Consider the following 25,328-nt stretch of genomic DNA (forward strand, 5'->3'; position numbering starts at 1 on the left):
TCAATTTGATTCCAAATCTTTTCTGATTCATATAGAGTAGACTCCTTTATGGTCGTGAGAATGTGAAGTAAGAGCAGAATTTTCATCCCACATCTGAGTTGAAATTGCTCACAGACTCTGTCAAGCACTGCATAGCAATGCAATTACTTGAGATTAAAAGTGGCCCCCTAGAAGCCAAAGGTGCTGTGAAACCTGCCTAACAAAGGCGGGTATTGCAGAGTCATGGAAATGAGATTTCTCAATAGTGGTTTAGGAGAAACAGATAGAGGAAACATGAAAGTGTAGGGTTCTCCTGTTGTACTTGCCAGTAGTGTGAGCCGCTCCTTCAGTATTAGCATGGTTCATGATGTAAGAGCATTTTTATCAATTAATATAAACATAAACTCAGATTTCAGACTGCCGTTTTGTCCCACAGAGACCTCTCTCTCTCTCTCTCTCTCTCTCTCTCTCTCTCATAAAGATGCAAACCCCACTGCTAGTTCACAGGCCATACAAACACAGGCAGGAGGCAAGGTTGGATTCATAGGCATACTCTCCCAAGCCCTGAGCTAAATATTCCAACCTGTTTCCAATGACTTTACACAGTTCCACTGATCTATTTTCAATGAAAAAACAAAGCCCACTGACATAAAGACTGACTCTAATTGTTGATATGTGATATGAATTCCAAAACTAATATCGGAAGACAATAACAGTATTTACAACTTTAATTAAGCCCTGCGTGTCATATGGAAGGCGTGTTTGGTCTCCGCATTGGCTTATAAGCTATGTTAGCCCTCCAGCAAAGGATCAGAAAGGATCCAGAGTTGATGTAGTGAGCGGAGGGTGGGAGTAAATGACCCCAGGAGAGATCCAGAGAACCTACTGATCGTCACTCCCAAGGGCCAGCCAATCACACATTGCATCGTGAATCACACTCAACAGCTCTTCGGTACTGCATTCTAGAAATTTCCTATTATTACTATACAAGCACATCTGGAGGAGGGATGAGAACTAAGAGAAACTTTTAGAAAGAATGGCAAAACTGAATTTTAATAGCGAGGATCTGTCCTTGTAATTGGGCTGGACCTGGTGAGAATGATCATCCACTCAGGCAGTCACCTTTCTCAATTATTGATTTTATCACATTCTTTGATACTTCCTTCAGGGTAGATGTCAGTCATATATCCCTGATTTCAATTAAAGGGAAGAAAGAACATGGACAGAAACTCACTTCTAATTAAGTCATTAGTGAGCCATTTAGTGGGTGTTAATTATTCTGAGAGTGGGGCTCAGTGTGTCCTCCATCATGGGATGGAGTTACAAGTTACACTCCCATTCTTCTTAGGTGCTGCATGAAGCGCCCCCAAACCATCTTGATATCAGAAATGGTGGGTTCTTAAGAGCAAGAGTAAAATAAATAAATAATTGCCCTGTTACAGTACATCTTTCTGAGAAGGAAGTGAAGAAGTCAAAGGGAAGCAGGAGGGTAAGACCATGTGCAAGAATGCCGGTCGCTGTGTTTGCAAGAAAAGGATGGCTCAGGGGAGCAGCAAACATATCTTGACCTGGACAAAAAGTACAAGATGGTGCTGGTTCACAGCTTGGAGATGTCATATGGGACCCGAGAAGCAAAGAATGTGACCCACTCAATACATTTCTTCTTAAACCCACAGATCTGATCACAGCCACGGTCACTGACTGCAGGCACATGGATTAGTTGTGTGTGTTCACGTGCACAGGTGTGTGCACATTTCCCTGCATATGAAAGAGAAGAGAGGAGAGAGAGAGAGAGAGAGAGAGAGAGAGAGAGAGAGAGAGGAGCTGGGCCTTTGTGTTTGCATGGAATCTTTCTAATGCAAATTTCCCAGTTGATTAATTAGATCAATTAATATTCAAATTAGAGTTCAGCTAATCCCAGGTTTACAGAGTCCCCTAGGCAAATGTTCTTATTGTTACCCAAAGGCTGACTCAGTGGATGACAGATTTTTCTCCCTGTGAGTCACTTGTAAATAAGGAGAAAGGTGTTTGCATTCACCCAAGAGACAGGCCTTTAATTTTCTTTTGCTTATATTCAGTTCCCCCTGACTTTACTAGTGGGATTTAAGATTGATTCACTTCTTATTAATATACAATCTGGTTTAGAAGAGTTATTGGAGGCCTTATAAGACTTTGAGATCATTGTGTTAGTGTGTTTCCTGTCTTCGGTTCACTTGAGTCCTTGTTCATAAACACAAAATACATACTCAGTCTTCCAGAAATGACCTTTCCATCCTAACCCAGCAACAAGTGGGTGCCGATGCCTCAAAAAGGTAAAAACTGAAGAATGATACAAAAATTAAGAAATGAAATCTTTTGCATCTACATTTGCAAATTACATTGTCAAAAAAACCAATAAGAAATTACTAAAAGTCACCTTAATCATCTGAAGCCACTGAATTATGAACTTGACACTTGAAGAAAAGTCAGCTCTTAAACAGGTCTGCTAACCAAGAATTCCAACTTTAATACCTAAGCGCTCCTGATAATTTCAATTCCAGGCTCTCTGAGTTTATCCAGTGTCTACATAAAGAACTCAAGCCCCAATGGATACAAATCCAACACTGAAATCGCACCAATGAGAGGCCCAACCAGAGCCAATCAGACAAGAACCCTGGCCTCTCCGCAAATCTCAGCTATTCACTTTTCCTTGGCTAAGATGTACTAGGAAAGAAGGCCCTTTAGTTTGGATCTTCTGGCTATTCTTTGCGTCGGATTCCAAGCAAGCAGACAAACATCAACAGCTCACAACCCACTTGTTTATATTAAGATACTGCAGACTGAACCCCAGGCAATGCGTTGGAAAGACAAACTGGGTTAGATCAGGGTGAAGCTCTGCCCTTCTCCAGGGAAGGAGCCTGTGTGTTCTTCACATCGCAACAGTGACCTCTAGTGCTCCCTCTTGACTGAACTCCTGCAGCTTCCAGAGGAATTACACCTTTACCACAGAACTTCATTTGCCTGGGTGGACCAGTTCTGGTCTCTCTTGGTTCTGGCTGTTTGTTGATTTACTACAATGCTTGTCAAAGGCTATCACGGCAGGATCCCTAAGATCAGGACTGGGTGGAACAACGCACACTTTATTGACTTAACAAGGTTCCCACACACCCGATTTAAAAGGGAAAGGGAAAACAGTACAGCCCAGGAGTGAAGTTCTCTCCTTGGCAGAGTGGCAGATAAATTGTGACTTTAAATGAGTTCCTGAAAAGGGGAGCAGAAAATCCCAGTGGCCTTGTGGTCTGGGTGGGCTTGGGCTTGGGCTCGTGACAGTGAGTTCCCTGTGTTTTTCCTTCATGAGGGCTCTCAGGCAAAGTCAAAGGAGGGTATACAACAAAGAGAGCTACCAGCTTCTTGTCTCCCAAACCTAAACCTGGTAACTACAGCAGTGGCATCCCTTCCTGAACAGGCCTTGTAACCCGTTCCTGTAATGCAAAGCAGATAAGGCTTGTCTTTCAAATCCGAGAAAGAAGAAAAAGTTGTGTTTGCTGAGCTGTTTATCATGCACAGCAAAAAGGGGAATTTAAGATAAATATAAACTTTCAAAACTTTTCCTGTCTCCAATGGCAAGCTGATGAGAGCTGGCCAATGTATTTTGGGTGAAATTTAAATTAAGCCAAGAGACTGTAATGTACGTTCACTGAATCAATGAACTCAGCACCACGACAATCACAAATACATGAAGTTGAAAATTCAACCACTAGAGAACACTACTTAAGAGGGGTGGGGGAAAATCACCTTCACATTTCCCTTTAAGCCAGACGTAGGGCTGGGTGCCCATCTAGGACTGCTCTTCCCCAGGAGGACCGGGGCTCTTCAGTGCTGAGCTGGTCCACCAGTTCTGCCTGCCTGTGAAGTTTGCAGGAGGTTTCAGTTATTAGCCTGCATCATTTTAGAGATGCAGCCAGCTCCTGCTAAATCGCAAACTTCAGGAATCTCAGCTACTGCAGCAGAATATCAAGCCTGCGGGTTGGTTTCCTGATAGCCAAAGAATCCCAACGAAACTCAATAACCTAAAGAAAGGTGCCTGGGCTAGTGCCTGATTCAGATGCTAATTTAATGTCTTACTAGAAGTTGACTATCCACAATGAATATTCAAGGAGAGTGAGATTCTGCTAGTTAAAAAAAAAAATGGTCCAGATAACGTTTTGCATATTTTGGCCAGACCAAGAAGCACCCAGTCCTGTTTGCACATTTTCCTGTGGTACTTCACCTAACCCCCCACAGCGATTCCAGTTGAAAGAATTAATCATTAAAAAAAAAAAAACAGAATTAAAGTTTTGCGCGTAGACCCCCCGCAAGTTTTAAATCATTTGCTGTGTACTTACAGGAATTCCCGGCTTCCACTCTGTTCCAGTTTTGAGTAGACAACAGAAGTAACATCTTGAGGACAGCTCCAGTGATAGATTCCATAGTCATAATTTTTGAGCTCCCCAAAAAAATCTCGAGTGGCTCTCAGGACGCTGGAGACAGGTTCTCCTCAGTCCTTCACCCAGCACTGACTGAGTCTTCAGTATCTCTAGCTCTCTCTGGCTCTCTCCTCCCTCCCTCCTCTCACGCGCTGCTGCTCTCTCCTCTTTCCCTCCTCCCTCCTCTTTCCCTCCTCTCTCTCTCTCTCTCTCTCTCTCTCTCTACCTCTCTCTCTCTCTCTCTCTCTCTCTCTCTCTCTCTCTCTCTCTTTCTCCCTCCCACCCTCTCTCTCCTCGCTCCCCCCCAACGCTGGTTCCTCACTGAAAAGCAACCAGCATCTGCCCTAACAAGCTCACACACTGCTGCCGCCGAGGCCACGCCCACTCCTCACAGTGGTCCTAGAAATTGGCCTCAGCATCCTGCCTCCTCCGAAAAGCACAGCAGCAACTAGCAGCTTTCTGAGCTCCGCAGTCGCTGCAGGTGATGGAAGCTGGACTTGGAGGCGCTGCCCGCTGCTCCTGGCCTCCTCGGGGGCTCCTTTCCCTCCCCTCTATTCTCAATAAGCCTTAACCCATTTTGTGCCCTGCCAGCCTTGGGAGTGGGGGAAGCGGCCAGGCGGCAAAGCCTTCTGATTTTCCTCAGGTCTTGTATTTGGCAGTGCCAACCAACATACTGAGCTATTTCCTGATTGCCCGGGAGTGTATCCAGGTAAAATTGCATTATGTTTCAAAACAAAAGCATAGAATAAGACAGAAATAACAAAGCAAGTATTGGTGAATTGGAGCTAAAACTGTCCTCCGGGAAAACGCTTGCTGTTTTTCTCCGTTTCTGTAAAACTATCGCCTTGTGCTCTGGTGCCAAGGTTTTATTACAGAAATTCCTCACATGGGAACAGACATTCCTGCTTGGCAGATATTTAAAAATCATCTGATAATAGTCTGCGAGAAATTAACATTTCTTATTTTAGTTGTTGCTTCAGGAATACAAATCCACCAGTGCAGTGCTCTGGCTAGATTGAGTTTCGTGAACGCATCCTTCTGTGAGTAGGCAGCATTCCACAATCGTGTTCTTTAATAGTAATTCCCAGAGGGCATTTTCATTTCCACAAAATGGAAAATGATGGAATACAAAAAAACAGGGACCCCCCCCAACATGCACATGAATACTCGTCCAATGGCCATCCCATGGATACTATTGCTTGTGCATAGTATTAAATCACTTAAATGATGAAGCTAAGACCCCATACAAAGCTGTGCCTCACACGGTATCAGAGAGGGTAAATCATCTCTTTAAAGTAAATGTCAAGATGCCTTCCTGCTGATTACCTAGGCATCCTAGAGACAGGAATTCAGGAACCTCTCAAGCAACATCTTGGTGTTTGAAACAGGGAGAAGCTCAAGCCTCTCTCATCAGCAGCCTTGCTGGGCAATGAAAAGGGGGTGGGGTGAGAGAACCATCCATCAACCAAGCATAATTGTTTAGCTCTTGACTTCAAACAAAGCCAAATGGGAAATGTTCTGCTTTTCCTATTTTACAGATGAAAAAACCAAAAACGGAGAAGGGACTGATTTGCAGGGTCATTGAGTTAGGAAGCAGAGTGAAGAAACTGGACTTGGAATTTTTGACTCTGGTTCTACCGATCGCAGCCGAGGGCTTGTTGCCCTCATATCAGATCTTTACACACACACTCCTGTAGATCAGGGCCTGAGTATTTGTATTTTCTGTGTTGCTAGACCTAAATTTTTGGCTTGGTTTTCAAGCCATAAAATGCCAAGAAAAACAACTATGTATTAACAATTTATATCAGTGATTATTTAGGGGATAGTTTAATTTACATGTTATCTGCCACTTATTATCTAATTAAATTATTAACGAGATCATTTGAGGAAAGTATCTTGCACTTACAGAAGGAAAGGATTAGACCTCCTAGACTTCTGTGAGACTGCGCTGTCCAGAGTACTACCCTGAGTAAAACAGAAACATGGAGGGCTGAAGATGTAGCTCCAGTAGAGTATTAACCTAGACGCCACAGGGTCCTGGTTTTGACTGCCAGCACTATGTAAACGAGGTGTGGTGGTGCTTGCCTGTTATCCCAGCACTTGGGAGGTAGGGGTAGGAGGGATCAGGAGTTCAAGGTCATCCTCAGCAACAGAGCAAATCTGAATCAAGTCTGGGCTATGTGAGACCCTGTCTCAACAAGGAGGAAAAGAAAGAAAGAAGGAAGGAAAGGAAGGAAGGAAGGAAGGAAAGAAAGAAAGAAAGAAAGAAAGAAGAAAAGATGGATTTAATAGTCTGATCTATGGACCTGTAAAACTGTTGCAGCAAAGTCATGGGTTTTCCAGAAGGAAATGTTATCACCCTATTAAACTTGTAACTGTTTACATAAAAACAAATGAGAAAATTTGAAGATTAGTATTGGATCAAAATTGAAACAACAATTATATATTTTATGATGATGGAAAATTTAAGACAACCTGGCCTGACAATACAGGTCCATATCCTAGGTGCTCCAATAAGATGTGATCGTCTGAAGGTGGAAAAGAGTTGGATGCCAAGACCTACTGACCTGTGCTTCACTTCTCTGGCCCCACCAGAATGGCTGGAAAAGAAAATTAATATGGTGGCACATTCATACCTAAGTCCCAGCCCTGGAGAGGTAGAGGCAGAAAGATCAAATTTTAAGCTCAACCTCATCTACATAGAAAATTTAACCTTCAATCTCAGAACTGGGAAAGGAAGTGAGTCCCAGCTTAGTCTCTTACTTCAGATTCAGACCTTGCCTTACAGGGTGGACAGGGTAGGAAAGAGACAGGCAAGTTTAATGCTAAAGCTTTTGCCTCAAAAATACACACACACACACACACACACACACACACACACACACATATTAAAAATGGAAAGGTAATCAATTCCATTTTGAAAAAATGCCCCTGGCAATGCTGAAGCATGCATGGGAGCCCGTATATGGCAGCTCTGTTGAACTTGTCCACATTGGGTTCCATGGTCTACGTTGATAAGGACGACTGACCAGGTCTCTTCCTAAAGAGGGCACCAGATCTCATTACAGATGGTTGTGTGAGCCACCATGTGGTTGCTGGGAATGGAACTCAGGACCTTTGGAAGGGCAGGCAGTGCTCTTAACTGCTGAGCCACCTCTCCAGCCCCAATTTCATTGTGAGGACGTGCATATAAATCAAACTTTAGTGTAAAAACAATGATAATATGATCACTAAGGTAAGATCTGACCAAGAATATGCAATTGTCAAATCCTGTATAAGGTGGCTCTTCTGTCCTCTTCAGAGGTAGAAAATAAAAGCACAGGTGTGTACACAGGGGGAACTCATTTGAGTCTGACTGAGTTGTACACAGCTTTGCACAATTCGGGCATGGGGAGATGGCTCAGTAAGCAAAGTGCGTTCCGTATGAGTGTGAGGGCCTGAATCTGTCCAACCCTCAGTATGAACGTAAAAAGGTAGGCATGATGGTGTGTTCCTGTAATTCCAGCACTGAGAAGGTGGAGGCAGATGGATCCCCAGGGTTCCCTGGCTAGTCAGCCTAACCTAATTCATGAGCTCTTGGTCCCAAGGAGAGACTCTGCCTTAAAAATTACCACAAGGTAGTCCTGAAAGCAAGACCTGAAGTTTACTTTTAGCCCCACAAGGATGCATGTGTACATATACATGCACACACACACACACACACACAGAGAGAGAGAGAGAGAGAGAGAGAGAGAGAGAGAGAGAGAGAGAATATTAAGCTATTGAATTTTTCTTATATCTTTTATATTTATTTGTTTGGGTTTTTTTCTTTTGGTTTGTTGTTTGTTTGTTTGAGACAGGGTAGCTGCCCAGCCCATAAAGCTGGACACCTTACTGGGCCCAGCTCTGAAAGCATGGAGAGCTGTTTGTATTGAATCCACATAGAAAAACTGCAACAGCTGGAGTCTGATGGCCAGTGAACAAAGGAAGCAACACTCACTCAGAAAGGACTGGATCCTGCTGACATGCATCCACCTTCTTCCTCTACATCTATCTTGTCACTCATGGCACCAGCCCACTAGATATCACCAGCCACACTCAGGGCAATTCTTTCTCTCCCAGCCATCAGCCCACATGTGAATCCTCTTTGGAAGTAACTCCAGATACAAACAGAGATGCATTTTATGGGTCCTCTACATCTCTTACTCTAGTCAAACTGAAAACCATAATCAACCATCACAATCATTCAATTATGTTAAATATCACATACATCCACATTATTGTCTAATAGATCTGTCTAGAATGTTTTCATCTTGCAAAACCAAAACTATGTACTCATCAAACACCAATCCCTTTGTTGGGGTGAGCTTCTTGCTCATCTCAGCTGCTCAGAACCAAAATAATCACACAAAAACTGTATGAATTAAATCACTGCCCAGCCCATTAGCTCTAGCTTCTTATTGGCTAACTCTTATATTAATTTAACCCATTTCTATTCATCTGTGTATCACCATGTGGCTGTGGCTTACTGGCTAAAGTTCCAACCAATGTCTGTCTCTGGCAGCTCCATGGCATCTCTCTCTCTGACTCTGTCTTCTTCCTCCCAGCATTCTGTTTTGTTTTCCCCACCTAGCTCTGTTCCCCTACAGCTCTGCTATAGGCCCAAAGCATTTCCTTTATTAACCAATGAAATTAACACATAAACAGAAGGCCCTCCTACACCATCCCTTCACTCACCAGGTCTTAGAAACCATATTTCTACTCTATTTTGGGTCATCCACTCACTAGCTCATATGAATCCTATTTCTTTTCTGAGTTATTTAGATATTTCATATATGTGGACCCACACAGTATTTGCCCTTTTTATGACAAGACTATTTTACCTAGCATAGTGTCTCAAAGTTCATCGGATTGTAGCAGGTGACAATTATCCTCCTTCTTAAGATTACATGATATTTCATTGTGCGTACAAGTCACATTTTCTTTCTTCCCTCATGGTCAATGGGCATTTTGCACATCTAGGACTTGGTTATTGTGGACTAATGCTGATATAAGTGGCATGAACAAGTGTGTCTCTTTGAGATATATACCTGAAAGTGGAATTTATGGATCATATATAAAGTCTACTTTCAATTTGTGTGTGTGCTTGTGTGTGCAAGTGTGTGGGCACTGGCCTATCGGGAGGGCTGATGTGGTGGTTGGGTGTCTTTTAACCGCTCTCCATCTTATTTTATTGAGGCAGGGCCCTTGCTAAACCTGGAGCTCACTATTCGCTTTAATTCCTCTTTCGTACACTACATCCAGACCACCAATTTCCCCTATCTCTACTCCTCACAATCCCAACCTCTCCTCTCCCCTAATCCACTCCTCCTCTGTTTCCCTTCAGAAAAGAGCAGGTCTCCCAAGGATATCAAACAAACATGGCAGAAGAGATACAATAAGAATAGGCACAAACTCTCATATCAGGACTGGCTAAGGTGACCCAGCAGGAGGAAAAGAGTCCCAAGAGCAGGCAAAATAGTCATAGACACCCCACTCCCACTGTTGAAATCCTACGAAAACACCAAGCTGACAACCATAACATTCACAAAGGACCTAGCGCACCCCCACAAAGGCTCGGTGCTGGCAGCCTCAGTCTCTGTGAGCCCCTATGAGCCTTGCCTAATTGATTCTGTGGGTCGTGTTCTCCTGGTGGCACTCACTAATTTGAAGGAACTATCTTCCAAACTCTAAGATTCCCTTGTCTGCACCTTCCCTGTCCTAAGATTACAGGCTTGCTCCACCATATCTGGCTCTTTCCGTCAGTAATATTGATCCAAACTTGGGTCCTCAGCTTGGGCAGCAGACACGTTATCAACCAAGCCATCTGTCCAGCCTCTCTGTTTGCTTAAGGAACTTCTACATTGCTGATAAGTATTCTGGTCTCCTCGTGTATACTGGCGTGTGTATATGATTAGGTTTTTTTTTCCTCTTTATTCAAGTTACTGTCCTTGTCTGTACCTTTTTAAGTCTTATTAGACTGTGTTGAAGTCTCACCAATACACCAAGCTAACAATAACATTCACAGAAGTCCTACCACACTCCCTTCTCCTCCTTAGATAATACGAGTTGGGTCCTTTAAATGAATTTGTGTGTACACGGCTCCCCTCAGGTTTAGGACACTCGGGGCCCTTACCCCATCAGTCTCACAGTGCCTCCCTTTCTCCCTTTTCATTCTGAAGCCCCCATGATCTGCACTGCCTTTACTTTTCTCCATCCTTTGGTTTTCTTTTGCAGCCTTCTGCCATGAGTATTTTGAGTGCCCTGCCTTCGTTCACTCATTCCGTCCTGCCCTGTCAGTTCTGAAGTCAAGGTGCTGAGTTCTTGCAGCAAATGGTTGAACCCAGTGATCACGTTCTTCAGCCCTGGACTCCCTACTGGCCTCTTCTCTGTGATTTCTGCCCCTTTGCCCACATCATCAGTTAGGTCTCCTATTGTTTTCCTGGTTTGTTTTTGGGGTTTGTTGTTGTTGTGTGTTTTGGGATTGTTTTTTTTTTCATGACTCCTTAATTCACCAAGCATCATTGTGAAAGTTATTTAGGATTATTTGTGTAGCAATTCTTATATTTTCACTTATAGAAGGTTGGTTTCTGGAGATTTGCTGTGCGATTTTGATTGGAGTGTGCTTCCATGTCTCTTTGTAAGCCTTGTTGTCCTCTGTTGGAAAGTAGGTGTTTAAAAGTCAGCCATGTCTCCAGTCGTGTGATTTTGTTTTATACAAAAAGGCTTCACGAGCCAGTCGTCTGAGCTACAGAGTGGAAATCTCTCAAGCCTTTTATGAGACTGCCTCCTTTGGGGGCTCCTGTGTGTCATCTCATTAGAGAGGTTTGCCAGCTCCTGCTAGTCGGATCCCCCTGTAGACAAGCTGCGGTGCCGACGTTCTGTGATGTTATGGTAAGTGGATCGCTTTCCTTCTCATCAGCCCTAGCCTAGTTCCTGGTTCTTCTCGGTGTTTAAATTCAGGAAAGACACAAACCTCTCCAGGGAGAAATCGGCAGTTAAAGATTTTCTTCTGAACACACCGCACCACGCTCAGAGAAGAGCTCTGGTGAGTGAAATGCCAGGATTCTTCTAGCACACTCCCTATTCAGTCGACTTCACACTTTCCCGGGATGCGAGAACCTCTTACCTGGTGTTTAGATTTCCCATCAGGCGAGTTGGGGAGGTATGATGATTAGGCTGCTATCTCTGAGGCAGGGGGTCAGGGGCTTTCTAATTTACAACCTTGCTAATGTTGTTCCTCAAAACCGACATATTTTATTAACTAAAATATAGTACAAACAATAATTTTTGGCCAAAAGCCCTCTCTCAAACATATTTCTAATGCTTACAATCATTGTTTCCTGGCTATAACCACTAAGCATACAAAAATGGACATGGGACTGAAGAACTAATTCAGGCATTAAGAGTGAGCCCTGCCCTTGCAGAGGGCCAGAGTTTACTTCTCAGAACCTATGTGGAGCCACTCACAATTGCCACTAACTCCAGCTCCAGGGTCTTTGACGCCCTCTCCTGGCCATCTTGGGTAACTTCACTCATATGTACATATCTCACACTTAAACACACATAACACCTGATTAAAAAAATCAAATAAATCTTCTTTAAAATAGGCATTGTTAGCCAGGTAGTGCTGGTGCACGCCTTTAAACCCAACACTTGCGAGGCAGAGACAGGTGGATCTCTGTGAGTTCAAGGCCAGCCGGGTCTACAGAGCATCCAGGGTAGGTTCCAAAGTTACAGAAAAACCCTGTCTCAAACCAAAAAAAAAAAAAAAAAAAAAAAGGCATTGTTTCTTATAGTGATATTTTGTTTTTGTTTTAATAAATAAAGTTGCCTGAAAATCAGAGGGCAAAACTAAGCCACTAGAGGCCAGGCTGTGGTGGTACACACCTTTAATCCAAAAGTTTGGGAGACAGAAACAGACGTACCTCTGTGAGTTCAAGGCCACTCTGGGCTACACAAGATCAAAACAAAAAGAGATCCAGGTGGTGGTGCCTCACACCTTTAATCCCAGCACTAGTAAAACACAAGCCTTTAAGCACTAGGGGGGAATATAATATGGGTGGAGACAAAGGCTCAGGGCTCCCTCTGCAGTTGCCCAGCCTTGGTAAAAGTAAGACTTCTCTGGTGGCTTGGCTGTTTTGCTTTTCTGATCTTCAGCCTGAACTCCAATATCTGACTCCAGCATCTTATTATTCATGCTACAGTTACTATTGTTGTGATTAGTTCGTCTTTTGTAGGATCAATCTTTTATAAAAGTATTTACTTTTGTTATTTTTTATTGATTCCAATCCCATCCATCTCCCCATCCCTTCATATCCACCCTCTGTCCCTTGCAACCTCCCCCACAAAACAAAACAAAATTCAAAAAAAAAAAAAAACAACTATACTAACTAGCATACAAAAACAAATGTCTCGGTATGGAAACTGCAGTGTGGCACAGTGACTCACACAATCTGTCCTTTAGTCCACACGTCTTTACTTGTACGTGTTCATGCAATGAATCACTGGTCTGGTTCTAGGCCCCTGGCTACTGCTACACCCCCAATACTAGGCCCTCACTGGGACACCTCATGGTTATGCTGTGGTCCCTCTCCTTTCTTTCTGCTGCAGTGGGTGAGCTAGCTGGGGCAGTGCTAGAGACTTCACCCTCATGGTGTAGATGAGGGAAAGTGGGCAGGGTGACCAACCCAGCTACCACCCGGTCCAGAACTTGGGCTTTGAGTTGGCCCACCCCAACATTTACCTCATCTATAAACTGTTAGAGCGTGTGAAGGGGCCAACCCTGCAGATCCAACGCTGTAAGATCTCCATAATACAAAGCAACAACAGAACCTTCTGTCATATTTTTAAGCAAGGAGCTTGTTCTGTAACCTATAAGCATTTTTCCTAGCAGTTTTATATTGTTCTGAGTATTACTATTCTTCTCTTGTAGCTGTTGCTAAAGGCAGTGGATACTGTGTTGCTGAAGAACATAGTGAGTTTTGCAACTTTACAAATACTTTTTTTGTTTGTTTGTTTTTTGTTTTTGAAAGAGGGTTTCTCTGTGTACCTCTGGCGGTCCTGGAACTCACTGTGTAGACTAGGCTGGCCTAGAACTCGCAGAGATCCACTTGCCTCTGCCTGCCTGAGTTCTGGCGTTAAAGGCTCACACCATAGCTCAGTGGTAGAGCATTTGACTGAAGCTTTACAAATACTTAAGCTTTAGCAGAGAGACTTTTCTATTCACATCTCACCTGACACAACCTCCTATAACAAAGGTTTAATTACCAGTTAAGATAGAAATTATCAGAAACACCTGATACTCTCTTAAGAAATACAGCAGTAACAGAAAGACATGTAGTAATGGAAGACATATCAGTGGTTAAGAGCGCCTCCCACACTGCCAGAGGACCAAGATTTGGTTCTCAGTACCCACAGCAGGCAGCTCACACCCACCTATAACACCAGCTCAGGGACCCAACCCCTCTGACCTTTGAGTCACCAACACTCAGGTGCCCATTCCCTGAAATATACACTTGCACATAATTAAGACAGGAAAAATAAATCTTTAAAAATGCCATACGTTAGTCAGTGAATGTTGTCTTTAATAATATTCAAAAGTATTTCAGTTTTAAAGAATTCCTTAATCCAAAAAAAGTTTATATTTACTGAAAAATTCCAAGGACAGTGGGCCCTCCTTTCATATGTATGCTGGTTTATCATTAGTGTCTTCCACCATTTCGGTATATTTGTTACTACAGCTAACGACCTGGTGCTGATATATGTTAACTAAAGCCTAATTGGGTGTCCTTCATTTTTGCTGGAGATATTTTCTCTGTTCTAGAAACCCATTCCAATTCCCACATCATATTTAATGTTCATGTCTTCTTAGGATCCTCCATCTAGGACAATTCTTCAAAGTCCTTATTTTGGATCATTGTGACAATTAATGTGTACGCTCAGCTGCTCAGCACACTTTTCTGATGCAGTCTTTGTCTTGTGGAGGAAGAGCACAGAAGCAGGTGTCGAGCTATCACACCCTGTCAAGGATGCTCACTGACGTGGTGACTTAATGGTGATGATGCTGACCTTGAGATGTTTATGGGGACAGTGTTTCCCAGTTTCTTCGACTATAAAGTTGTACCTTTTCTCTCTCTCTATCTTTCTTAGTCCTTCTTTGGCAAGAAGTTACTGTATGGAGTCCAGACTTGGAGAATGAGGAAGTATGTGTCTCCTACTTGAGGACAGAGAGTGTATAAATCATGTGGGAGTCCCCTTCATGGCTGATCTATGGGTTCTTGTGCATTTATATTTCTATTTATTTATTTATTTATTTATTTGGCAATGTGGACTGATGGACACTTACTGCGCCCATTGGCTTGTGATTTAGTAGTGCTTTATTTTGTATATAATTTGGTATTTTTTTATTTTCTGATATCATTTTTCTCTTCATGAGTTGTCTTCCCCAAACACCTAAAGCTTTACCCTTTGACTAATAGAAAACATTGTATTACTGTCACATCATTGGTGGCTGTACGCTCTTATACATATGAATCTTGAGCTGCATTTGGGGGGCTGTAGTTATTACATGGAAATAACATGCATGATACATTCAAGCCTTGCTTTTATGATTTTGTTATAGAAGTCTAGAGTGATCTTTCATATAACGCTAGTTACTACCTGCCCCTGAGGATAGCGATTCCTGAGTGGTCTGGACAATGCTCTGGGTATTTATGTGTCTATCCTAACTGTCTAATAAAAATAGCACTGTCCCCAGCCCTGTGGCCAACATCTATACTTGCTTTTCATAAGTGTTTTTAGCCAATGTTTCTTTACATACCTGTACTGGTTCATACTCTACTGAATATCAAAAGAATCTTCCATAAGTGTCTAAGGGTCTCTCTGTGTGACCATCTCTACCCTCTTTCTCTCTCTCTCTCTCTCTCTCTCTCTCTCTCTCTCTCTGTCTCTTCTCAGCTGCAATGGCTTATCTCTTTCTAAACAAATAGAACCATTTCCTCAACTGAAAGAATGCACAAAACTTAGTCTGTGTTTCTTCTCCTGTACCAAGGCTGGCAGCAGTGTACAGGTAGTAAGCTATAGAAATCATAATGACCATCTCTTTCTCATCTTTTAGAGATCATTGACTTCTATGTAGGATCTTAAAGCCCATTATTTAAGGTACCATTTTCCTGTTGATTTTATTTATTTCAGTTAAGAGTCCAAATCTGATACTTGTCCTTCTATAGATGATAGAAGTATAAAAATTAATGATGTCACCTTCTTCTATTATCTGCACAATGAACAAGACATAGCATGAAAAATCTTCTTTCTAGATTATGTCCTGCAAAAAGATTTCCTCCACTATGAGATCTAAATTGGGAAGGGGTGTTTCTTTAAGGTAAGTATTTGGATATGCTGCAAATAGTCTTGTCTCCAACATAATGTCATAAGGAATTATAGCACCAGTATTCATAGATAAGTGGGTTTCCTTATATGATCATACTTGATTGAGATGTTTTCATTGACACAGAACAATAAGTCTGACTCAAGTTCAAAGCTAATTTCACACCTAAGAGCAGCAAATGCACAACATTAAGGTGCTATTTCTAGAATAAGAAAATAAATCTAAGGTTAATCAAATTGTTTTAAATCTATTTAGCATAGGACAGAGCATATAGCTCCTTAAACATGCCTGAAACTCAAGTATACTGAGTCAAAGAAATCATTTAGATCCTCCTCATCTGAACATTATGGATTTGGTCATTTTGCAAGGCACTGATTGCGGTGTATAGCAGGGGAAATATTATCTGATTCAAAAGGGCTTGATGGAAGAAGAAAACCAACAGAAAAGATAGTGTGTGGGGCCTGAGGGATGGTTCAGGGGTTACAAGAACACACTGCTCTTGAGAGGACCTGAGTTTGGTGCCAGCACCCATGTAGGAGGGTTCACAACTACCTATAACTTCAGCTTCAGGAAACCCATTGCCCTCTTCTGGCCTTTATGGGCACCTAAATGCACATGGCATACACAATCACACACACACACACACACACACACACAACTAAGAAAACAAATCTTTTAAAAAATAGAATATAACTGGGGAAATGGACTATGAAGAAAGGGATAGTTATGGATAGGGGATGTTTTTACCTCCTGTTTTGTCTCAGTGAAATCTCAGAATACAGCATTGAGTTTCACTTCTCTGATAGAAAAAGCTTATCCCAGTAGGAATGCCTAGCGCTGAAAATATCATGCTTAGATTTGTGATGTCTTTATAGTGAACTGATTTAAGCGGAAGGGAACACAGCTACTTTTCAAAACAAAGAATTCAGTAGATAAGGACTTTGAAAAAAAATTGTATCTACAAGCATTTATGCTTTAGAGCTTGAGCCTGCCTCATGGAAAGTTTTCATTTCTTAGAATAATGATGCAGAAACAGTTTTGGCCTCAGGCAGGTCCAGGGAAATCAAATCCACCCACCACCTCGATCTTTAGATCCACAGCACAGTGAGTTTCATGCCCAGCAGCCCAATGTGCCATAAGGGAGCAATTCTCGAAGTCCCAGGTAGAAAGCTGTTCGAGAAGAGGGAGGGTGGCTAGGGTTAATCTCCTACAAGTAAAAGTGGTCATTCCTTCCACAAGAATAGCGATGGAGCCATCTTCACAGAAGTGGGGAAGGGAGAAACAGTCATACCGTCTGCTTGCTTTTCTTAGAGACCAACTTACGTTCTGTGTGTTATCAGGAAAGTCAGTCTTATAAGGTAGCTGTATGCATGACATCACTTTATTTCTGCCTACTGTTCAATACAGTAACTAGTAGCCACTTTGCAGAGAAAGCTGCTCAACCAGACTAGACCCATCTCAGTTCAATAGTGCCTGTATCTTGTAACTACCGTGTTGGACAAACTAGATAGAACATTTACATCGAAAGAAAGTACTGGGGGCTCATAAGTCAGTAGTAGAGCACTTGCCTGGTATTTTTGAGGCCCTAGGTTTAATCCCCAGTATTCATACTGTCCTTCTAGATTGCTTGTAGATATGATATGAGGATAATTGTCTAACCCAGTTAATAAAACATAGAGAAAGTCTGATAAATGGGTCCAGTCATTGATTACAAAAAGAAAACAAGAAGTTTTAAAGTTTTTCAAATATGCGAATGATTAACATTATAAATATATTTGGTACCTCCATGTGCTTGGAACAAGCAAGAAGTTTAGCATACTCAGTCTTAAATATCAAAACACACACTATAGATATTATATCTGCTAGAAAAGTAGATCTGACCTTTCTGGGTTTTTATAGTATGCCTGTTATAGTTTTAGATACTGTTACTCCAGATTAATTTTTTAATTAAAATATTTTCATTATTAAAGTCCTTCATATTTGTGCTATTTGCTAGAGAAAATATCAGCATAATGATAAGGGTTTTTTTGCAATTCAAAAGCCTTGCAGAAATGATCTACCAAAAGACCAGGTTAAATTAAGAAAAAACAAAATTCCCGAAATGAGACACTCCATTTAGATACTACCTTAATAATGCAACGATTACATGATATTTAAACTGCTTGTCAACATGACAGGATTTAAATCACCTTATGGACAAACTTCAAGGCATATTTGTGAGAGCATCTCCACAGAGATTTAGCTGCCATGGACATACCATTCCATAGGCTGTGGTCCACACTGAACAAAACAGAGAAATGAATGGACTACCAGCTTTCATGTATCCTTGACTCCTGACTGGACAGCATGTGACCAATTACGTTATGGTTTTGCCACTGTGGTTCCCCTGGCATGACAGATTACACCTTCAAACCTTGAGCCAAAACAAACCATTTCTTCTCTAATGCTTCTGTCGATATTTTGGTGTGCGCATGCACACACACACAAACAAACACACAAAATGCTACCAGGAGTGGGGTTATATCTGTGACCAAACTAGCCATGTGATTCATAGGCTTTTGGAGTTCATATGTGGGAAGAATGTGTTAGAATTTGAAACTGAAGTCTAAAGGAGCCCTAAAATGTTGTATGTAGAGCTTAAGAGGTTGGTCTCCTGGGAGTTTGGATGACAAGAATGCCAACTTGGAGGCAGACAGCGTTGGTACCGTTCAAAAGGTTTCAGAAGTGAGCAAAGATTCTATTGGAAACTGGGCTACAGTTTATTCACGCCAGAGTCTTACAAAGAGTCTGGCTGCATTCTGCCTACACGCGGGCAACTTGGGTAAAGCAGAGATCAAAAGTAGTGATTTCTTTGGTAGAGGTAATCAAGAAACAGGACAGAACTCGGGCTACAGCAGAACTGCCACTCTCTACCCAGGCATACCATGAGAAAGCAGAAAGTGGAGCAGAAAGATGCGCTGTGACAAGAGAAAAGGTCCCTGGAGGACAAAAGCCTACCTTCCCATCCAAGGTTCTATCTAAGCTGTGAAAAATGCAAATTCACTTGATAGGGAGAAAACCGAACTGCAAACAATGCCAAAGAGGTTTTCTGCTCAGAAACAACTGCCTAGGAAAGGGTTTTCTCAAGCTCAGCTGAAGGTGCACAGAAGTGTTGCAGAAGGGGATTATAGTACGTCTCAAGATGGCAGCAGATCTCAGTGGAGTCATCCACTATTGCTGGCTTGGCAGGTGTGCGAAATTCAAGAGTCCGGGAGGTCAGGAGGCTTGCTTCGAGATCCCACAAAGTCGAGGATAGCAGGCAATACGTAGCAGGGTTTGAAGGCCTGCAATGGGAGGCCTGAAAGACCATTGCATGAAGTCATGAAGGTGAAACTTATTTCACGGTAGAAACACTTAGATCCTGACTAGATGTCAGGACCAAGGGGCATCCATTAAGGAAATGGGCAGACATACAGTCCACAAAGTCTTAAAGAGAGACTACAGGACAGCAGAGCTGGGTTGGGGGAGTCAGGCAAGGCTTTATAAAAGATTACACAAAGATTGAAAATGCTCTCTGTGAGTTCAAGGTCAGCCTGGTCTACAGAGTGAATTCCAGGACAGTCAGAGCTGTTATATAGGGAAACCCTGCCTAGAAAAACCAAAACAAATAAATATTTTTTAAAACAAAAAAAGAAGCTGCAGGAAATCATCCTTAATTGGAGAAGGCGAGAATTAGGAATGTTAGCAAGAGCCTGTTGAAAAGTTTATGACATGAGTGACCCTCGCAGGTCCCACTGTGGGTGGGAGAGGCCGCAGCAGGTAGGAGACAGAGATACAGCATGAAGAGAGAGCTTGGGTACGGAGAGCTTTCTTTAGTGGGTACGGAGAGTTTTATTTAGTGGGTACGGGAAGAGAAAGGAGGGTAGGGAGTATGGGGGGAGAGAGAAAGAGAGACAGAGACAGAGAGAGGGGGAAAAGAAGAAGGGGGAAGGGAGAATCAAAGACTGCTTCTTCAGAGGAAGAATGGACAGAGAGAGAGAGAAGAGAAGAGAGGAGGCTGGAGATCAGCTTGCCTTGACAGGAAGGGGGAGATTGGGAGTGAGTAGAGCATGTTTCTTAAAGGGACAGGGTACCCGGATGACAGGGTAGGCCAGGATGATTATAACACCTATACCACCGAGTTCCTTGTGAACCACACTTGGAGATGGGCATCGGATGTAGGTGCTTCAGAACATGGCCTCCCCGGGTCCTTCTGTTATTGAAACCTCCACTACTTGAGGTATCACCATCCCCACCCCATTGCTCTACCAGAGAGCCCAAGCAAGCAATAACAACTCCTCCCTTCTCTCTACCTCCCAGTTAGCTGAACCCATTAGGAATGGAGATTACAGGTGTGGAAAATGTGAATTCCTGGAGTCAGAAGTAGAACAACAACAACAACAACAAAATGAGCTGCAGCAAAGTGATGCAAAGCAAACCACCCGGTGCTCAGAACAGTGAGCAAGACAAGCCCTACCTTCTCTGGATCTCTAGTCAATGTGGACTTACATGCAAGCAAGTGCTACTACAAGTAGGTTCTTGGCAAGGTGTAAAGGTTAGAATTTGAGACTAAGTTTAGGAAAGACATACAATAAATTTTAAAAACCAGAGGTAAAATATATACTGGAATCTAGGTGTTAGGTATGTAAAAAGTCAGTATTTGCTCAGGAAAAGAGGTATGCAGGGAAAGGAAGTGACTTTTCATTTGTGTTTGTTTTCCTGGACTGGGATGGTAGCTAGGGCCTTTTGCATCCAAGCCAATGGCTCACCTGCTGTGCTAAATCCCCAGTTCTATTTTGTTGTTTTGTTTACAAGTGATTCTAAAATGCAAATTTTAAAGACAGTTGGATTGGATAACTTCCAGAGGTCTTACAAGTCGTTGACAGGAGGAAGAAAACTTTGGCAAGGAGTTGAAGTCAGATTTAATTTGAGTTTCTTCAAAAAGTGGCATTTCTTTTGCAACATATCAACCAAACCTTTGAAAAGATTCCCCTCTTTAACGCTAGCTAAGAACTTCCTAAATTCCCCCACATTACCACAACAATTTTGTCTCTTTAGATTTGAAGTGGTCACTAATTTACTCCCCCTCTCTCCTCTTTTAAAAAGGTTTACCTGCAGCATAGGGTAGATTGGCTCCGTGGGTAGCCGTGGTTAAATTCCACAGAGGCTGCACTTTGAAGAAGCATAATAAATTTGCGGTAGTGCTGTCTCCCCTGTGAGGAATACGCCTGGATAGTTGGCATTCACATTCTCTTTCTCAAATTGCTTCTAAAAGCATTATTCTGTCCAGAATGACAGAAATCCCTGAGCTTGCTGGATCAGGCCTGGAAACCGCCACGGGATTCTGATACCAAGAGGGGTGACCTTGAGTGCAGGGTTGTGGCTATGAGCACAGAAACCTTGGGGACTTTATCTGTAAAGTGAAAAGATTCGGGTAGATGATTTGAACGGCCCCTTTCAGCTTAGATAAGGTAAAATGTTATGAAAAAGCTTTCTAAGATGTTTGAGTCAAAAAACATATGTGGGAGAATGCATTATGGAATTTGCTCTCAATGTCTTCTATTAAAATGTCAGGATACTCTCTGTACTTTGGGATATATCTACTTGATTTCAGGATACTCTGTACTTTGGGATATCTACTTGCTGGGTTACTTTCTAAAGGAAGCTATGAAATATGAGGTGACATATATATTACACTATACATTAAACTTACAGGTCTTAGAGAAATGTCCTGATAAAGAAGAAACAGCAAATAATCCTCCCAAGTGAACACGTCTCTTCTATCCTTTGTGGTCCATCAGAAAACAGAGAATCCTGGATTAGATCCTGCGGGTTGACTTCAAACTGTTCTGTATTTACATGACACACTAGACATATTTGTCAATGCTTTTGACTTTTTGTTTCTTTTTCTAATCAGATACTTAGAACAGGATTAGTCAAAATCTCCAGTTTACAACCCTCTATCATCACAAATTGTCATGTCCCCTTGCCATTCTTTTGTGTAGGCTCCTTCTTCATTAAAAATAGTAATAATTGCTCAGCTTTTCTTTCTTGGGCTTATTGTTGAAGTTAGAAATCAGCCCATAACTTATCTGGGGCTGGAGCGATGGGTGCAGCAGTTAAGATCACTTGCTCTTCTTGCAGAGGACTGAAGTTCAGTCCCCAGCACCCACGTGGTGGCTCACAACTGCTTGACCATAACTGCAGCTCCAGGATAACCAAGACATCCTTCTGGCCTCCACAGGCGCACCAACATACATGTACACGCATGTACATACACACACACATATGAACGTAAATAAAAGCAACAAATCTTTTAATGGAAACGCAAACTGTACTTCACCTAGATGGGTTTTTGTTGTTGTTACCCACACAACAGGGCATTATCAAGGATAGCCTATGTTGTCCTGTTACTCTTGAGAACGTACCCCATTCATTCATCTTCATTGCCATTTGTTGTGGGACTCTACTACAACTTGTTTCAACTTAATTCAAATGCCTCTGGGTTGCTTTTCTTATAAATATTATAAATATTGCAATTGTCTTCCTTATGTCTCTTGATGCAAGGTGTAAATTTGTAACTAGCCATATAACCAGGGTTGGATTGCAGGGTGTGTAAGCGTCCTGGTTTGTAAGCTAACATGAAAATAGTCTTCAACAAGATTATGGCAATTTAAAATGCTGCCAGTAATGAATAGAGACGCACTCATCCATAGCCTCTCCAACACTATGTGACTTCCTCTTCTGCTGGCAGCCTACACGCAATCCTGTAGGTTTTCCTGCTTGTTTTCTGAGAGCAATAATATTAAGCTTTATTTTTTACATTATTTCTTTATTCACTCACATGTTTTTTGGGGGGGAAATGTAAATTCATATTTTTGTCATAATCTTAGAGACACCACCCCTGGACTGTCTATGCTACCCCACTCATTCGCCTTATAAAGTAGAACACTATTAATTATCAGAGTTCTTAATGTCATGGTCTCTAGCTCAACAAGATTATGGCAATTTAAAATGCTGCCAGTAATGAATAGAGACGCACTCATCCATAGCCTCTCCAACACTATGTGACTTCCTCTTCTGCTGGCAGCCTACACGCAATCCTGTAGGCTTACCCAGACCTAAGACCCTTGAAATTCTGTTTTGTCTTTTTCGAAAGTTTTAGGAACTAGGGTATAGTGTTAAATGTCTCGTTACGACATTTCATGCGTGAAAATCAGTCCGCTTAGCTCATCTTTGTCCTCTCTTAAGCCCTTCCCTTCCCACATAAATAGTCTTCAGCTTTCAGGTCTACCTGAGCTTTAGAATCTCCCTGTCTAGTTTCATGGGAAAATGTCTGGATTTTATTGCAGCAGCAGCAAGCCTACAGTTAACCACCAAGTGGGTATTTGCACTGTCCCCATAAATTAAATCCCCACTTGTTAAGGTTTTTTTTTAATGCATCCTAGCAAAGTTTTTAGGCACCCATGCATAAACTTGCAAAAATTTTAACACACTTATATATCTATTCTGAATTTACTTGAAAATGGTATATTTCAAATATACAAATATACTTCCTCATAAGCATACCTTCTAATTGTTTGCTGGGGTGTGTAGAAAAACTATTTTCACTTGTCTATTGATCCTGTCTCCAGTTTAATGAAATTGGGCTCCTTTTATGAACCATTATTTATCCATCTATTACCTGCCTGTTGCATACAGTTGCTATGGCGATGAAATGAGAATTACTGCCAGCGCAAAGCATCTTCCAGACATGTACTACATATCACTTATCATTCACTTTCCTGTTGCTCTGATAAGGAACTGTGACCAAAAGCAGCATATGGAAGAAAGAGCTTGTTTGGGCTTACAGTTCCAGAGGGATACTTGTCTATCATGGCAGGGAAGCATGACAGCAAGCAGCACGCACGGGGGCAGGAGCAGGAAGCTGAGAGATGGACCCTGAAAGGGAAGCAGAAGGAGGGGACTGGAACTGTCCCAGTGCACCCCCAGGGACATTCTTCCTCCTGCCAGGATGCACCATCTCTCCAAATAGTGCCACTGACTGGAAAACATGCCCTCAAATACCTGAGCCTGTGGGGGACATTTCTCACTGAAATCGCGACAGTTCCCTTTGTGAGGAAGACAGGAAAATAAACAAGGGAGAAGCACAGAAAAAGAAGGTCACGGATAACGAGTCCTAGTGCTATTTTGGTTTATCAACGCTTTGGTTTTTTTTTTTAATTTGACACATAGTTATTGTACTCTATTAGGTTAGTGAAATGCAAAACAGGTGGTTGTACGATATTTATTTTAAAACCAGAGAAAACAGAGGGCCTCATTAAGAACCATGATTGCAACTTAACAATTTAATAATTGTTAAATATGTGATAAAAAGAAAATACATACTTTTCATGTTTATTTACTTTTATTGAAAATTTGATGCTTATTATTTTATGCTTTTAATTCACTTTATTATATGTAATAAAATAAATTTTTTGATAAAATTGGAGACATAAGATTTCACATATTCCTCTCTTTCCTCCTTTCTTCTCTCCTCTTCATTTTTCCTCTTGTTCTTCCTGTATTTCCCACCTCTCATTTCTTCCCTTCCTACTCTCTTATCCCTAAGAAATTTAAAATATGTTGAGTCTTGAATTATACTTTTAGTGACACCATACAGAAGGTTTTAGAGATTGCATCAGAGTACCAATTGTACGATACTGTTACTGCTTGACTGTGATAGGTCTTTGACCGGCTCATGTGTTTGAGCCCTTGATCCTCAGCGAGTGGCACTGTTTTGGAAGCTGTGGAACTTAGAGAAGATGTAGTCTACTGCAGGACGTGGGTAACTGGAAAGTGGGGACAGACCTTGAGAGTTAGAGCCTGGTCCACTTCCTGTCAGCCTCTCTCCTTGAGAGTGGCAGAGACGAGCCCAGCCACACCTGAAGTCTTGTTCTCACAGCCCCTGTCTTGCTTCTGTCTTGGCTCTTTGCCTCCTTTGGTGGACTGCCTCCCCTTTCTCTATGTGAAAATAAACATCTCTTTTAAGTTGCTCTGAAAGATATTTTGACAGGGTCACAAGAAAAATAACTAAGTTATCTTTGTCCTGGGAACCAAGACTACAGATCATGATGATGTCACCTCATGTGTGTACATATCACAAGTTCAAAGTCTTACCATCCGTTTTTAATAGAGACATGACACACCCTAACGTTAATAACATTTTGCATTTTAAATGTTCATGCTATTGTGAGCCAAGGTTTTGAAATATTAACCATGACCTGCTGTTTTAAAGGCACACCTTTAGGAAGACTTTTTAAAATATAAATGGATAATACTCTCTGAGCTGGGGAAGAACGCCTATAATAAAGCATGTGCGCACCCTCTCATAAGGACAACTTGACTTCAATAACGTGGAATGAGGCTTTCAATTTAAAATTGTGGACACACATTCCTGAAAGGTAAATATCTGCCCCAGACAACCTAGAGATTTTGCA

General features: G+C 42.0%; 1 protein-coding gene across 4 annotated transcripts in view; it reads right to left on the bottom strand.

The window, feature by feature from the left end:
• Cntnap4 (contactin associated protein family member 4) overlaps positions 1-4,607 on the bottom strand; it is a 298,486-nt gene extending 293,879 nt beyond the window's left edge. For all 4 annotated transcript variants that reach the window (XM_041650847.1, XM_041650845.1, XM_041650846.1 and 1 more), the window contains exon 1: positions 4,344-4,607. In XM_041650847.1, coding sequence (XP_041506781.1) covers positions 4,344-4,434 — 91 coding nt within the window. In that variant the 5' untranslated portion in view covers positions 4,435-4,607. The remainder of the gene's footprint in view (positions 1-4,343) is intronic.
• Between the last annotated feature and the right edge of the window lie 20,721 nt (positions 4,608-25,328).

The sequence above is a fragment of the Microtus oregoni genome, unplaced genomic scaffold (genome assembly GCF_018167655.1).
Source record: "Microtus oregoni isolate MIOR12 unplaced genomic scaffold, Mior012 000004F_ref0000308, whole genome shotgun sequence".
NCBI lineage: Eukaryota > Metazoa > Chordata > Mammalia > Rodentia > Cricetidae > Microtus > Microtus oregoni.